The 18,142-nt window shown below is 26.9% G+C and overlaps 1 protein-coding gene and 1 non-coding gene across 4 annotated transcripts in view; one reads left to right on the top strand and one right to left on the bottom strand.

The window, feature by feature from the left end:
- The window catches only part of LOC112602709, a 35,333-nt gene that overhangs the window by 11,257 nt on the left and 5,934 nt on the right, over window positions 1–18,142 (top strand). The window contains exons 2-9 of one of the 3 annotated variants that reach the window (XM_025350934.1): window positions 6,781–6,858; window positions 10,163–10,277; window positions 15,622–15,696; window positions 16,042–16,217; window positions 16,296–16,493; window positions 16,612–16,770; window positions 16,832–16,990; window positions 17,858–18,041. In XM_025350934.1, the coding sequence (XP_025206719.1) occupies window positions 6,800–6,858; window positions 10,163–10,277; window positions 15,622–15,696; window positions 16,042–16,217; window positions 16,296–16,493; window positions 16,612–16,770; window positions 16,832–16,990; window positions 17,858–18,041 (1,125 nt within the window). In that variant the 5' untranslated portion in view covers window positions 6,781–6,799. Of the gene's footprint in view, window positions 1–6,780; window positions 6,859–10,162; window positions 10,278–15,621; window positions 15,697–16,041; window positions 16,218–16,295; window positions 16,494–16,611; window positions 16,771–16,831; window positions 16,991–17,857; window positions 18,138–18,142 lie in introns of all 3 variants that reach the window. The other 2 variants (XM_025350932.1, XM_025350933.1) reach the window with 2 other exon arrangements.
- On the bottom strand, window positions 13,978–14,050 carry Trnav-uac. The gene has a single exon. It is a non-coding gene; the product is annotated as a tRNA-Val (tRNA).

Below are 18,142 nucleotides of genomic sequence, written 5' to 3' on the forward strand. Positions count from 1 at the left end.
TAAAAAACATTAAACATAGTTTAAAAGTCTCCTGACCGAGCGTATTTTTTGTTTTATAATCTTAATAACCATGTATTAAATTTATCCATAACCGCTACGCTCGAACCATTCAACACACGACACATTCAATTTATATTTCTCTACAATTGTACCATATAAAGTGTATCTATAGCATTGAAAGAAAAATTTTTAAAATCAATTATTCCTGAAATGCATGTATTTATAATGTATTATAATATAAAGGTATAATGCAATGTTCAAAAATACGTCGTTATAAAATTAAAAAATAATTTTTAAATACATTTTTTAGTATAAACTAGGAATAATGTTACGATATATAAGTTCTAATAAGTACAATAAGTACATTATACACAACGCATAATATACCTACAGTATAATTTATATAAATGACTGCATACCAGCACGTAAAAAACTCGCGCATGAATTTTTAAATTTTTTTTAAGAAATCGACCGTAACATTTGTTTTTACTTGGTAGTATGTGTTGTAAATTTATCTCTATACGGGTTTATGTAGACGTTTTTGTGAGGCATATACAAGTGTTTGAAGAGAAAACATGTTTGTGTATAAGTTGCAATGGTAATACAACGAAATAACATTAATAAAATATATATATATTACTTAAGCTTGACCGGACTCAATTTTTTATGGGATCCTGTTGCTTTTTTATCAATTTTTTACGATTCCGACCTCTTTGTGTTTCATTTGAAAGATTGGTCCTATTCATTTCATCATCATACCGAAAACGCAGTACCTATCCAAAAAACAAGTTTATTGATGAATTATTGTATAACGAAAATATCCTTTCATTAGTGTTCAGTTGTTCGTAATTGATGTGTATGTTTACCGGTAACAAATAACAAACTTACAAACATATTACCTATATAATGACATCAATTCCCTAAAGTAATTACCTACGTCTAATATCATATAACTCGACATGAAAAAAAAAAGATATGGTATAAATTTTAAAAGAACTTAAATGTATATGAATATATGAATATTATGAATACTTGTATAGTAATATGAATATTCATTAATTTTAGTTTAACTCTTATTCCACCTATAATAAAAATAAAAAAAATAATTTATTATACAACAATTAATATAATTGCATTCAATCGTATGCGATAATTTCTGAAGTAAATAATATTCCTTTTTTTTTTTTTTTTTTTAACTAATCTATTTTATTTACTGTAACATATTGAATGGATATATGTAGAACAGTTTACACTATACCTTGATCCAAATTCAACCGGCTGAAGCCTGTAACTGATAAACCGTAATGTCGTGAATGGTCATTATGTTTCGTCTCGTGGGAATGAATTTGAACCTTGATTATCAGTTTTGTAAGATAGAATAATAAAAATCACTGTTTTCCTTAAATAAATCTTGTCTGGTCATAATAATTCCGTTTACGCACTTCATAACAAAAAATATAATCCCACGCCATAGTTTAGTAACTGACATACGTGTCAATAAACAATAAACTATTATCATTATAATATGAATGTTTGTGTGAATTTGCAGACACCTGTGGAAAACCAGTTAATAACCTCCGCGAAAAAATATATTCTTTTAAAGCTTCGTATAAGTATAATATTATACCCGGTCAATCCTTATTTGACCATCAGACACGATTGTGATCAGATTGACCATTGTGACATTACAATAAACTGTATTTAACAATATCAATACCTATAAAATGTTTCAAAAGTATTCTGTTAATTAGTTACAAACAAAATAATGCAACTTAATATCGTTGTTGTAATCGAAGTCGATTAAACATAAAAAATTGTCTATTGATATCACATATCTACTAGTAAGTAAATATGAAAATGCAAATATTTATTACTAAATTACTGTAGTTTACTTCTGCATTAAATAATGCCAGGCATTAGGTACGCAATATGTGCAGTTTATATCGAACTAACATGTTTATACATTACTTGGAGACAATTTACTCGCTTAAAAAAAGTTTGATTAACTCTGCTTTTAAATTATATGTAAGTCACAAGTTATTAAATCAATAAATATTATATAAATATAGGTAGGTATGATGTAGATATTCATTACGCAGTTAAAATTAACAACGGTTACTAATAGGTAATAATAATAATATATAACTTTCATATAACTGTATCAATAAAATATTTATCAAAACTATAGAGTATCATAGAACCTTGTTGACACAAAAACAATAAATTACTGAACTGCTTATTTGCATTTTAATACAGTTACATTGTTACATATAAAATATTGAAACGTCGAAAGTATTATTTTTTTTTTCAAATTATACCAATAAAACATTTTAACCATATATCTATAACCTATATGTGTAGGTACGCCAAGCTATTTGTTTTGGCAGACAAAAACATTTTAAATACCTATAAATAATAATAACTAACGTAAAAAAACAATGTCAGTTTAATTTTGTAGTGTACTTCGCATTTTCGCAATAATTCGTGTACCTACCTAAAAAATAAAAATAAAAAACAATAAATAATATATAATTTTTTTTTTAACTCAAATCCATTATAAGTTATTACTTACCACTTGGTGAGCAAATAATTTCCCCTTCTATACTCGCGCCCGGAAATATATCATTTTTTATATTGTTAGTTTCAAAAATTATAGCGGAAATTTTTCTCTTAGTATTAAAACAATCGAAATGCGATTTGTAGAATTAACTCCTATAAAGGCACTATATTGTCTTTTAATTTATTTGCTTTTTTACAAAATATTAAATCTATAATTAAAGTAGTGGACAAATACTAGCTAATATTAGCTTTTGCATGTATTTTGGTTGAACATGGAAGTTACATGTCAGTTCCATCGTACCCATAATCAAAAATACGGAATAACATTATTGATGATATTTTTGGTGACCACAAGCAACGGGAACGAGCAGAAATAATCTAAACAATTTTCAAACCTAGTAAAACCGGTTCAGAACGGTTCAAGTTTCCGGTATTTTTTTTATATAGTGAAGTTGTTAAGATACATAATCATACTGTCAGAGATCGTAAAATTTCAATTGGTTTTTTAATACATGTACCTTATGTTTGAATTCCATTACAATCATTAATATTTCAATTAGTTATCAAATACATACAGTATGTAAAATTACGATTTGTTTGGAGATTAATGTTGATATTGATGAAATATCTTATGTCATTTGCATAATTTCGTAAATACATCAAATCGAAAGTTACATAAATGAAAAAAATTTCATTCCATCCCACTTCAGATTACTCTTCCGATAATAATTCACAAGGTCATTTATTATTACATAGGTTATGAGTAGGTAAATTCATACTGTATATAAAATACTAGCTGAAATGTTTTTCACCGTTATACATACTGCTCATAGCTTAAACCTTTTTTAATTTATTTTTTTGAAAGAATTTACAATTTGTATACAATATGTGTTAAAATACGAAAAATGAATGGTACGTGATTATATTATATATTTTAAAAGGTGAGGAAACTATTTCCTAATGATTATACCTATGTTGGACATAAAAGCATTTTTAACAACCTGATAATAATACATTTTAAGTATTCATTTGCAAAAATTTAATGAATGTTATTATTCAGTTTTAAAACTCATACTTAACGTATTATTTTAGTCTTGTTATTAATATTTTATATTATAGGTATATCTACTTACAATTTTACATTTACAGTGTTTAGACTGATAAAAATAATTTATGTTTAAATGCTTTATATATTATTAAAATATTATAAATCATACAGTTGTTAAACATAGATATTAAATAAATAAACAGAATTAGTAATTATTATTTATTTATTTATTTATTTATTGTACTTATAAAATTATAGAACAATATTGAAATTACTGCATTATTACATATTATTATAAAATTAAAATACTATTTAATAATATGTTCAAATTTAATAAATTATGGGTAGGTATAATTAAAATTAATTAATTATCTTGAAAATATTTTTAAACTAAAACATAAACAATATTTATTTAGAAAGATAAGTTTATGGATAATAAAATATGATTTAGATAGATTCCAAAAAATATTTTATAATTAATTTATTATACGAGTAAATCGCCAATAAACAAATGTAAATTATTGATTTATAAATAAACATAAGAGTATAAATCACCAAGAGTTAATGTTGTTGTAAAGACTTGAAATATTATGTTTTATTCTTGATGGTATTAGATTCTAAAATATTTATCCAAAATAGCGAATGAAATACTTGAGGACCATCAATTTAACGGATTTTTGTGAAATATTTCCTTCACACGTACACTAAAGTTATTTCAGATCTGGTTATGTAATATTAGTTTAAGACGGACGAAATGTTAAGACTTGTTGTCACCGTCATCAGCGAACTTAGGGTGGCATAAAGGGATGGGCAACTCGTATGCACATCTACTCATACGCACTCAAACACACAGTTCGTGCGGCAAACTTACACACACAAGCAAGCGCGTGTGCGGGCGAACGTCGTGTAATGTTTGCCTAAAAACTTTTCTTACCCCCAAAATCCCCCGAGTGTTGTCTTAAGTTTTCGCACCACCACAACCACTACTACTGCAACTACCACTACTATTACTACTACTACTAATGTCTACTACTACTATTACTACTACTACTACTACTACTACTACTACTACTATTAATATAATATAATAGGTACCTACTACAACTCAAAGCGCGTACGAACTATAATTCGATTACGTTTTGTAAACCAACGCAAATACCGCAAGCCGCGAACGAGGACTATAATAGTCAAGATTTTCGTCTATAATATACTCGTACGCATACCTGTCTCATAATCGTATGTTCGTATATAAGCGCGTAATCTTCGCACGAGAATAGCGCGGCAACCGTGCAGATATAATATGTAATAATAGAATAATAGATACGCTTTATAGTGATGGCGTGTGTGTGCGTGTGCGTGCGAGTGTGCGACCGTTCGTCCGTTTAAACAACACTTCTGCGTTCTGCCCTGTCTATTAACGACTCGACTCGTAATAACATTTAAGTGTAGGTACTTAAATCCTCCGGCAAGAGACGTCAAAGGTGGTGAATGCGATGTGCCTGAACATAAAACGTAAATTTGTCCAAACGAATGCGAAATTCGATGAGCGAATTACGCAACGGTTTCGTTAATACGATAATATAGGTACAGTAGGTACACGTTATAATAATATACGATTTTATGTATTATAGCTGCACACACACACACACACACACACACACACACACACACATACATACATACACGCAAGCAAATTATATATATATACATTCCGACGACGCAATCCGTTGTGTGCCTACGCCGAAGCCATCGCACAATAGGAGAACGTGTGCGTACGTGCATTGCGCTATAGTCTGACAGCAGCAACTAGGTATATAGTGTGCTCTTACGCGCGTGATTTTGTGGTCCATCAACGTACCTATACAGCGGCATGCGATGCGTGTGCAAGTGGACAAATCGTCTATCAACATATTACATTAGCGTACAGGGCGGTTCTCTCTAGACACAACTCAGAACGTTTAAATGATTCTAAAAAAAAAAAGAAGCCAATCTTAAATTTCTACTCGATTATTAAATCCGTTAAGAGATTACCTGTAGTCACAAGATCTATAGTATACATTTTTATATTATGTAACGGTGATTATTATTATATTGGCAACAAATAGATAAATATATATATATATATACCTATAGGTAGTAATGTGGGTGTGACACGTTTTCACGCAAAACATACTACATAACTTGATTTATAAATATTATTCCGTTTAGATAAACGTATAGACTATTTGAATGTTTAGAGATACCGATATGTACATTGATTCGTGTAAATAGAATCACCCTGTATATATATGTAGGTAATATACGACCTGTTAAAATAGTACAGTCACGCATGTAGCTATCGCTAATAAAATATAAACATAATATTATACAGCTGACGATGTTTAGGACCATTATTTAAAAATCGTGTCGGCGACCACGTTTGAGATAACTGAAATTATAAGAAAAAAAACTGTAAAGTTTATTTACTTGTCATTGCAGGCAACAATATCAAAGTTGTTTCTGAAACACATACAGTAGGAGGAAAAACATTCCTTCAGGCGACTACATTATAAAGAAAATAATTTAAATTAGGAAACGCTATTTCATAATAATAATATGTACTAAAAATTAAAATAATACTGCGATGCTTGGAAACTATACCTATATAAATGTTTGAAATTAACAGAAATAAAATCTATACTTTTTTTAAAAATAAATTACTTTTGTCGTAACATGTTTGAAACAATAAATAACAAAGAAATTAACATAACTTTTTCATATTATATTTAACACTGTAAACATTAACCAATAATAATGCATTTTAATTTTAAAGTATATAATTATTAATTACCATATTATAATATATATTATTATATTAGATTCTGAATTATTTAATTTATTTAATTAATAATAAACAGTTAACATTTTAAGTTTAAAACCAATATAAATATATATATATATATATATTTATTGCAAATAATTATCATTAGAATATTTAACTTAATGGTTTTATATTTTATTAAAATAATTAATTTATTAAGAATATTTAGCTTATTTTATAAATAAAATAATAAAATGAAAACATACTAATATTATATTAAATTAAAATCATTTTTAACTGAATACTTTATCTACCTAAACCTAATCCTACTAATAAATTCCAATATCTAACATTTATTTATATGTGTTTTTAGGGTCATATGGTGTGATATCATGAGTTCTACAGCTTCTCAAATTAGTGACTTCAATTTGCTAAGACGATGTGGCAAAAGGTGAATACTGAAATAACTTTTAAAATTTCAAAACTATAGCCACGAATATTAATATTTAGTTTTCAATTTTCATCAAAAGTATTTCAATAAAACTGAATAATTGGTTTTAAAAAATGTTTTTCTTCAAGTAATTTGTATTTTGTACATATAACGTTATACAAATAATATAAATATGTAATTTTAATAAAAATTTACTGATCTATAGGCTATAGCATATTTTTATAATTTTGCTTGCAGGTAATCATAATGACATTATTAACAGATTTTTAATTTAAAAAAATAACGTACAATCTATGATTTCCACCTCAGTTATATTTACCAAACTTGCAAAACTTTTTCAATAATTTGTTGTTACTTAAAATTTTCATAAATTTGAGGTTATCGGTAATTAATTACTAATAAAAAAATGTCTATTAAATATTAAAATAATAATATATTGTATGGTTCATATAATAATTAATTGTGTGAACAAATATGACGTTTATATTATGCTTTAATATTATGTAATCTAAACTATGAATTACATTTTTATTTAACTTTAGAAATAAATGTTTTTATAACCTAAATATATATAATAACATTTATACAATTTAATTTTATATTTTTATGATCTAAAAACTACTAATTTTGTTTAAAAAATACATCAGACTTTATTCACTTGGAAGTTAAAATTGAAAACATATGTTTAGGCCTTAGAATTTGAATATACAATATAAATCCATTTGAAGATATATTATAACTTGTAATCTTAGAAAATCCTATGGTTTACAATGTGTATTACGATATAAAAATGAAGATTGCTTCTCTAATAAAGTATTTATAGAAAAATTCACATTTTCTGCTAATAAATTTATATGAGTGAATTTTTTATAACACTTGTTATCTTAAATTTAATTCATATAAATAATCATAAAAAAAGTCATAGATGTCGTTTTGCTATACATTAGATATATATATTGTGTATCTCATTATTGAGTAATTTATTTTAATGGATGTATTAAATTTGAATTCATTGCATACGAAAAACGATTGTAATGGGAGGCAGTCTATCAGCATAAATTTCTATAGATACTTTATTATATATTTGTATTACTATATCAATATACTTTTCAATAAAATATGGTAGGTTGAACTTATTTTTTATTATCACAAATCACGTTCATTAAATTATTATATTATTTAATGGTATATAACACTATTAGAGATGTTATTAATGGTCTATATAATAATTCAGTACAGGCGTACTGTAAAAATGTAGAATGGATGAATAAGTTTATCGTATAAATAACTTAAAATGGATCTAAATATTATGAAACTTTCATTGTATGTAGTAAAAAATAATAATCGTAGTGAAGAAAAGTTTTAAATCCCTACACATGATTTTTTAAAGTCACAAAAAAATAGCTAAAAACGTTATTTTTCATTTAAATACCAAATTTCTTTGACATTTTAACTAAAAATGTTTAAAAAAAAATATCGTGAAAATGTTTTTTTAAGATTTTTAGGTTTCTGTAAAAATAAATGATGAGGAATTTTGTATTTAAAGTTTAATCTATATAGCTATGAAAATCAAAAACTTAATAAAATGTTATTACAAAATAATTTTTAGTTTTATAAATTTAATAAATTTTATTAAATTTCGGACGACTATAAAAAAACTGTATTTTCAATATTTATAAATTCATTATACAAATACAAGAATAAATTTTTTGGAATCTCACATTAAATTTTCAAACTTTTTGAACAAGTCTACAATCTTTTATCAACACTTTGGAAGAAAATTAAATTTGAAATGTCTGTAAAATAATGTCAACATCTTCCGTAAATAATGTAACAATTGCCGTCTATCGACATAGCGAATGTAAGGTCTGCCATTACTCGATGAAGAGGGGACGTTACAATAGCAAAAAAAAAGCCAAAATATTCTCAAATTTGTATCATGTCTTATTGGAAACCTCAATAATCAATATGATTCCATATCCAATGATAAATTCAAATGTACAATTTTCATTATTAAATAAATTTAACAAAATAAAACTAAATTAATATTTTCAAAAACTAATTTTAAGTAAAAACTCTATTTGTTTTTTATTTTTCCAATGATTTTGGTAATTACTAGGATTTTTTACTTTAAATGAGTGAAATAATTTTTAAAATTATCAGAGAAATGGATTATTAGATCTATTTTTTACTAGAAATCACTTTCGAAGTTGATGATTAATGTATTTTTTACTTCTATAAAAAGTGTTTTTAGACAAAAAATAAATCATTATTATATAACACCAATTCATTATTCACCTATTCACCATGAATTATAAGTCGGTAAGCATAGTTATTATTTGTTATATTTACATATTTATGAAAAAAATTTTATATTTTCAATCTGGCCATGTTTATTTATTATAATATGTATTAAAAAAATACCTGCTAATGATCGAATATATTGTATTAATACATAGATATCATATTTAATATAAATTAATTTGCATATTTTAAATACTCATGAATATTGACAAATATATACCATACTTACAGTATATATTTTATTTAATCCACTAAAGTTGTTTTTTCTCATAACAACACCTCCACCGCCTCTTAAATTCCTAACTAACACACCCGATACAATGTGAATTCATAGACATTTCACACGAACATATTCATACTGTTAAGCCTATGTTTAGATAATATAAACGATATTTAATGATTAATGTCTATTAGAAAAACTTTAATATTTTTTTTTTTTTATCTAATTGAATTTTAATAGCATAGGAACTAAATATTTATGCGTACCATATAATAATTTTTCATAAGATATAGGTATGAATAACATTTGTAATATACTTATAATGTATATGTCAAGTCAATAGTATATAATACATCTTATATTATTTTTGAAATAACATAGGTACTTGTATTATAGCAGTACAGTTTTTCAACACTAAAACTGGTTTATTTTTACTTATTATAACGATAAAATTAAATTTATTTGTGATTTATTGTTATCCGTTGTATTTATACATACAAAACATAATACACCTATATAAGTACTTTCTTTTAATAAATATCTAGTGAAGTGTTAATATTTTTCCTAACCTACTTATATTAATCTTTAAACACAATTTTGTTTTACATTTTTTGCCTTGAAACCTTAAAATAATTATGATGAACTACACACACGCAAAATTAAACTATAATTACGTAGCGAGTTGATGTGCATTATAATTTATATGCAGCGTTCGCATGTACATAAACGCGAAAATGTCGAAAAACCTGTTCATTCATACTCACTTCGCTGTCGTTGCAGGTCGTCAAAGAAGAACAACTCGACTATCGCGGAATTGTATAACAATTTATACGCCAGTCAAATGGTGGCAGCCGACCAAAGGGCTAAAATGTCGCCTCAAAGAACTATTTCGCTGGTAAGTACCACAGCTCTTGGTGTTATTCTGTTAAAATGAATAGTGATTATTGATTAACATAAAATTAGTAAATTATTCTCCCCACATTTGAAATGCTTATCTACTATATTAATCGATTAAATTATACTAATACGTAAAAATTATTAGAATTGAAATTTAATATACACATTGTGTATTACACAAGGCTATACTAGCTATAGATAAAATAAATGAGTGCTGTTCTCGAAATAAATTATTTCTAAATATTTCATATTGATTCACATTTTTATTTTTATTTTCAATCTATATCATAAAAAACTACGAAGATCAATTTTATTTTTAATGAATAAAACATAAAATAGGCAGTTCTCGATATTAGAAACTGTTTGATATTAACGCACTTCGTTAAATATTAATTATACTTTAAAGTTTTGACAATATTATCTAACCTAATAACCTAATCAGTGAATGTGGCTTTCAAAACATTGAAATTTCATCCCCAAATTTATAAATATATTAAGACTATCTATACATATATATATAAATACTCGTGTATTTCACTTAATGTGGTAAAAGACATAAAAGAACAACTTTATCTTTCGAGGATACAGGTACTTGTGCATTATTTAGTCACAAAAGTTAACAGAAAGTTTATCAAGCAATATGCAAATAAAAATTTAAACTATTTATATATTTGAAAGTTAGATACACTCTAAATGCTAAATCTGTACTTTATTTTAATGTTACAGTTATATTTTACTTTATCCGACCCTAACTTAAAAGTTATATAGGTACAAAAATAAAATATATAAACAAAAAAATATTTGGGTAATTTACGGTCCAACACTAGTAGATATTCTTATGTAAACGAAAAATGTGAAATAATTTTTATCAAACTTTTTTTTTTTGTTACACATTTTTACAGAGAAAAATTATTGTTATCACCACAAGATGACCTCTTGATGAAAAATCACAAAACTTTTAAAATGTGATTTTTAAGTATATATTTTAAACATTCTAAAAATCAGAAACTGAAAAAATTCATTATAAAACGGAAAAATGGCAACGAGAATGCTTGGTGAATCCCCCCCCCCCCCGAATATATAAGATGGCTGGGTATATTATTTCATAAACAAAAATAGCTGTGCTATTTTACAGCATATTGCAGATATAAAACGTATCTTGAATATTACGATCAATGATCGAACACCGTCCGTGTACCAATATAACATATAGTATACCTTCTACCTAAATATTTAACGTATACATGTCATGTGATGCAGACATCAATACACGGAAATAATTCCCAAAAACAAATTATTAGTAAAGCTTCTCTTGAGACAATATAATATCGCTGTACGTACGTACAGTGCTGGTCAGAGGCCTAGAAAACCGCGAAGTTTCGACGGTCGTGTATTTTATAACGGATCAGCGTACCAGGTACGCCGTACCTATATTATAATAATAATTACTGTTGATAGATACGCATACCACATAATTTATGCACACGAGAAATAATCGAGAGTACAGTGTATTCTATATTTTGAATGTTATAATATAATATTATTACACACAAACACTGCACAGCCACCCGTATCCGGCCAACCTGTTATTTTGGAATCATTAAAAATCTCGTAGATGTTGTAGATCCCGATAACCGCCTTGATTGTAAATTGATCGACGATCGTAGTAGGTATTATATATTATACTATCGTCTGGACAAGTGGCCGGTTAATTATTTATTTCGTATTTAAGTATAGTTGTAATATACAAGTACGATACGATGTTGGTGTGGGTATGCATGTCGGACATGCGCATTTTTTTGTTTTGCTGCAGTCATCAACATCAGTGTAGTATTATAGTGTATACAGTAAAAATTATACATATTTATGGTTTAAAGATAGTTAAATATTAATTGTGATTTATATTACCTATACACGGCTATACCTATAAAATTAAACAATAATACGAATACTAATACAATTTACACAATGATAAAATAGAAGAAAAAAATAGCACTCTAAAAATTTTTATACATTTTATTTTAACTTACTAAAGAATAGTAAGTAAAAAATTAGTTTTCAAAAGTAACAATAATTTAGTTAGTAGAGTGTCCAAAAAAGCCTTAATTAAGACCTGGTGAAATTCGAATAATATTTGGGTATTCCAGATTAACTGTGAACTTAGCTTAAAAATGCACCTTGAAACACGTCGTCAAATCTAATAAAATTAATTCCACTTTTTCAATTTGAATATAAATATTTTGATGGGTATGAGTAAAATATTAATACATTACCACATTATTTTTTTTAATCCCGAAGGGGGTCCAGACATGTGTACATCCCCTCAAAATACACCACAGAGAGTATAGTACCTATTATAACGAGTACATCTAAAATAGGTAAAACGTAAACCTAAAAATCTATAATAATTTCAAGTAATTTTTGTAGTCCTAATTTTTTTTAAATGCTATTAAACTTCTTAATATCGTTTTTATAAGTTACTATATCCTATTTTTGGGATGTAACAGATGTTGAGATGTGCAAACCAACAAAATGCTTAAGTGATTTTACTACCCTCAATAGTTTATACACACCATTCTTATTTTTAGACTGTATCATACATGAATGTGGTCCTAAATTTGTGTCCTCCGTGTCTTCAATAAGTTTTTAATAACCATGAATCTATAATAAAATATTACATATAATAATAATATTATCAGTTAATTTTAAGGATAGTAAAATTAAAACAGTCGATGTTTACTACTTGCGTCCAAAATCATAATCAGTTAGATAAATTATTCCTGAATAAAAAATAGGTTTGAAAAAGGCATAAGTGTGCCTTTTTAAGCCTAGTTACATCCCTAATTATCGATATAATTATTTGTAACAATCGATGTCTTATGATTTGTATTACCTAATGCTATAATTCCGCAAAAATGATCAGTATGATAAAATTGTCATAAAAATATGTTTGGAAAAATGCATATCTTAATTTATTCTTAATGCATAATTATTATGTAAGGTATAATCAATAAAATAATAATTACTAGTTAGGTATAATTGAGATAATTTCTAGTTACATATTATATAGCACAGCTGTCATACAATACGTCATACGGAAAAATAAAATTAAACCATTTTAAAGATCAAAAATGGTTTAATAGTAAAAATGATTACACCTTATAGAAAAAAACGATATTTTTAAGAGAAAGAGAAAAATTGTTAAGGTTGCATACATTTTTTAATTTACTTTAAATAACATTAGAAAAATACTCAAAAATGTGTGATAAACTGATATGTATAATTCTGTAATCATATAGATTTTTTAATCACTCTAATTCTACTTAGTTTTTAAATTTTAGTCAAAAAAATTATTAAAATTTGACTATTTCGAGAAGCGTGAGAGATTTTTCTGTAAGTAAATTTAAGCACTAAGAATACATCGATTCTGATACGGCGGAATTTTTGGATTAATATTTAAAATACAACGGTAGTATAATAATAATTTGAATATAAACACAATAATGTAAATAATATACTATACATTTTTTTATGACTATCGTTTTACAACCAAAAAAATACAAAAGCATGTGTTATCTTTAGCTGATAATTAATAAATATAAATAAATTCTAAAAGAATTGTTAAATAGATAGCTAATTTATTTTTATACGTATAATGGTTTAAAATGTTTAAATTAAAAAAAATGTAAAATTAATCTTGATTCCGGCCAGGATCGAACTGGCGACCTTCTGCGTGTAAAGCAGACGTGATAACCACTACACTACGGAACCACATACTCAGCCCGATAAATTAAGGTCTTTTAGCAAATAATCATATAATTTAACTTAATAATTTTAATAACATACCACTAAATATTCCAGCTAGATGATCTTATATTGGAATGAATTTTTTAGAGAGCCTAGGGAGTACTTAAATACTCATTTATTTACGATTTTTTAAATTTTTTACACTTTTGATATGCGCATAGCCGCATAGGCAATACAACTTGCATTTTTTTTTTAATTTGAAACACTATTTTTTATTATTTTTTGTACATATTCAGTTAGATTATTATTTTTTAAACTTTTTTGTACAAACATTTTTAATCTATTTATAAAACTGACTTGATTGTAGAAAAGTCAACATTTGAGTTTATGCATAATTTTTATTTAAAATAAAGTAAATGCTAAATAAATGTTTAATTTACCTCATCTGTTTACAAATAATAATTTAATAATATCGTATGCGTCGTCCGGTTGAATATCACAAGTGATAATTTTTATTTAGTTGATTTCATTGATCAGGGCAGCAACTATGACTGAATTTTTGAGGTAACTTGAATCATGCTTAAAACATTATGGTGAACATTTTTAACAATTTATAAGATAAATTTATTTAAATAATTTTATTTTATATTATAATATTATTAATATTACTGTTATTAACAGTTAAAATGTTTGAAAATTGTTAAAATTGTAATTGTACGTTATATATAGGTATAATTATTAACTATTGCTTGAAATTTTTAATAAATTATAACTTGATAAAAATGTATTTTATTTTAATAGCTTTTAATTAAGATACAGTTTAAAATATTTAAAATGTTTAAATTTACTTATATTAGATAAATTAAACTGTATTTTTTTACAATCTACCTACTTAAGAAGATACCTAAGGTACCACCTAGGTTCTATTGGTAGTTGGTACTAATAATAAAAATGAGTTGATATCTACTATAAGTAAATATATTATTTTTAAATCAAAGGTCTTATTTTTCGTTCCAATCATTCAATAAATGTCTACATTCTTTTCTTATAGGTTTTAAAACTATTGAAATACGTTTACTTATCATAGGTAAATATTACCTATAAATATAAAATTATTATATAAATATATTACTACATCATATAAATATTTAATTATTATAATAGTAAACATAAGTTTTTAAAGTAACATATATTTGGCTACCTAACTATTAACTACAGTCTATACTTTAAACTTTAAAATTCATAACATTTTTAGGCTTTTAGTTGAGTAAATTGTATCTATAGGCTACAAAAATTCTATACTTTTATCTTTAACACAATATTTAAAAACTACTAAACCTCTATTTTAAATTCCCACATTTTCTATGTTACTTTGGTAGTATATTAATAATTATTTATTACTTTATTGAATAATACCTAAATCTAAGCTACTACTCTAATTTTTTTTTTTTTTATTGTTTCTACATTCTAATTTTACTCTTTGTAAAAATATTAATTAAATAACTGATTATATTTTGTTATTGAGTATTAACTATCTACAATTAGTACAATTTAGTACTTCATTTTTAAAGTGCAAATAATGATTTATTTTCTAGGGCTCGTTACATCATCCACCACAAACTCAATTTATGGAGCCCAGACTCTCACAACTAGAAACATTAGAAGCTAAGGTAACTTAAAAAATATAATAATATAAATATATAACAATGAATTTGATAAATTATAAATAGGCATATGTTTTTAGTAACTACTAGTATACAGTATTACTGAAATTGTGTAGTACTATAGAAATGAGTACCTACGAATATTATTGGTTATTGTTACGTAAGTGCATATAAATACAGTATCCATTGAATAGAAAATTACATTATAAATGGAATTTCTACCTAATTAATATTCCTGTATGTCTTATAACACGTCACATTTTATATTGATCATACTAGAATTATGTGTATGGTCTAATGATTTTGAAAACAACTAAAATGCGATTAACAGTTTAAAAAATAAATTTCCAGATGGCTAGCATTGAAGTCTCACTGTCTACAACGTTAAAAAAAACAAAAAAGAGTTCAACTCCTGTCATACCAAATAGCCCTCAACCAACGATGATCACTCAGAAGACCGTAACACCTGTCAAAGGCAATGGATATATGACGGACAACCACGACAAAGAAAATATTGCACGAAACAAGTAAGTATTTCATCGATAGGTTTATCATTTTATTGTTGATTAAAACTTTTTATCTATCGAAAAAATAATAATTTGCAGTATAAAACTTCAAACTCATCTAGTCAATGAAACCAACGAGCAGAACAAACATAATCAAAAAGTACAAAGCGATACGGTCAATGAAAGTGAAAAATATTCACTGACCCAAAAAATAGAAAGCCTAAAAAATGACATGGACCAAAAACGATTGGCTATTAAAAACATAAAAATGTCACTGGAACAATTAGATGTTACCGAGTAAGCAAAGCGCGCTGTTTAATAGAAATAAAAAGTAGAAGGAAAAATGTATACAGCCAATCATTTTTACATAATCATCGTGTTTAATTATTGTTTATATTTATTTTAATCGTTCCAGTAACATTGATACGAGGATACAACAAGCAGAATTAGAATATCAATTGGGCCGAGAGGAACTTAATCTTCTTAGTTTAATGGAAGAAACCAACAAACACAAGTGTCGTCTTGAAGAGATTGAACAATATAATGAACAGAATGAAAATAACACTCTATACAAGTAAATTTCAATAAAAATCAACGTAATACTAATAGCATTAAGCTAACTGGATTTTTTGTAGTTATTTAGTTTCTAATCCCGGAGCCGTGATTAGTTTACAAGCCGTGGAGCTGGAATACGATCCGAAAAGTCCTAAGTTTGGCGTAGGCTCGAGAAAAGACAAACCAGGCCTGTTTATTGACTGGACGGTTGACAATTTGGGATTTTCTAAAGAAGACAGGTAAGTTATCAAGTTTGTGAAAAACAGATATTTAAAATTATTTGGCGTTTCGTCGTGAGAATAGACAATAATTATTAAAGGAATTAATTTGTATACCTCCCTACACTGCAAAGATCTAAAATATATACTGATGCCTCGGGTAACGTAGACGATCACTAATCATTTATTGAATCGATATTGAGCAAAACACGAATTTTTGGTCTACGACTAAACCATTAAATAATTGTTGTGAACCATCAAACCAATCATTTTTTTTCGCTACCCGGCATGAATGGGAAAATATACGTATCATTTTCACAAAGCGTACATTGGCGTGAATTCGGTACTATTATGATCCGATCATATTTTTATGACCTTTTCCAAATTCTAACTTTGGGCGATTCACCGCTGTACCTATAATGATAAACACGACTGCACGAGTATTAATAAAATATAAAAATTGGTGTTTTCGAGCTATCATAGTTTAATAGTTAATACTTATATCAGCAGTGACGCAAAGTAGATTTTTCATAAGAGTGTCAAAAATCTATATCTCGAGAAACCCACCCACCCCAACAGTCAAATTTGAGTTTAGGCATAGACGCATGCCTAGTATAACTCAAACTCTTACTTTTAAGTATTTTTAGAATAATATTAAACAATAAGTATTCATCAAAATAACGTCCCAATTCACACAGAACCAATCATCCACTTACCCCCCCCCCCAATTGTCTGAGGGGTGTCAGTCGATACCCTTAACCCTCCCTGCGTGCGCCACTGCTCAATGCTCATACGACTATTAAATCAAAAAATCGAGAAAACTCGGGTGGGTTGTTACATTTTACAGAATTTTTCTTTTAATTTTGCTGTTCGCATCTCATGCCACAGGTTACTGGAAGTGAACGGTAAGGTGGTGCTGTCGATGAAGAACAACCACGACCTGAACCGGCTGCTGGAGGTGTCGCCGTCGTCCGTGCGCGTGGTGGTCATGCACGACGGACCGTCGGCCGGTCACCAACTAGAGCTGGCGACGCTCAGACGGGAGCTGGACGCTTGCCGGACGCGGGCCGAAACAGACCGGTCGAAGCGCTTACAAGACGGAAAACGTGAGGCTGTCGCACAGGGTGTCGTACCTGGAGGACCAGGTGTCGGAGCTGATCAAGGGCAGGTCGT

Source organism: Melanaphis sacchari, unplaced genomic scaffold (genome assembly GCF_002803265.2).
Source record: "Melanaphis sacchari strain LSU unplaced genomic scaffold, SCAv2.0 Contig8_pilon_pilon, whole genome shotgun sequence".
NCBI classification, from domain to species: domain Eukaryota; kingdom Metazoa; phylum Arthropoda; class Insecta; order Hemiptera; family Aphididae; genus Melanaphis; species Melanaphis sacchari.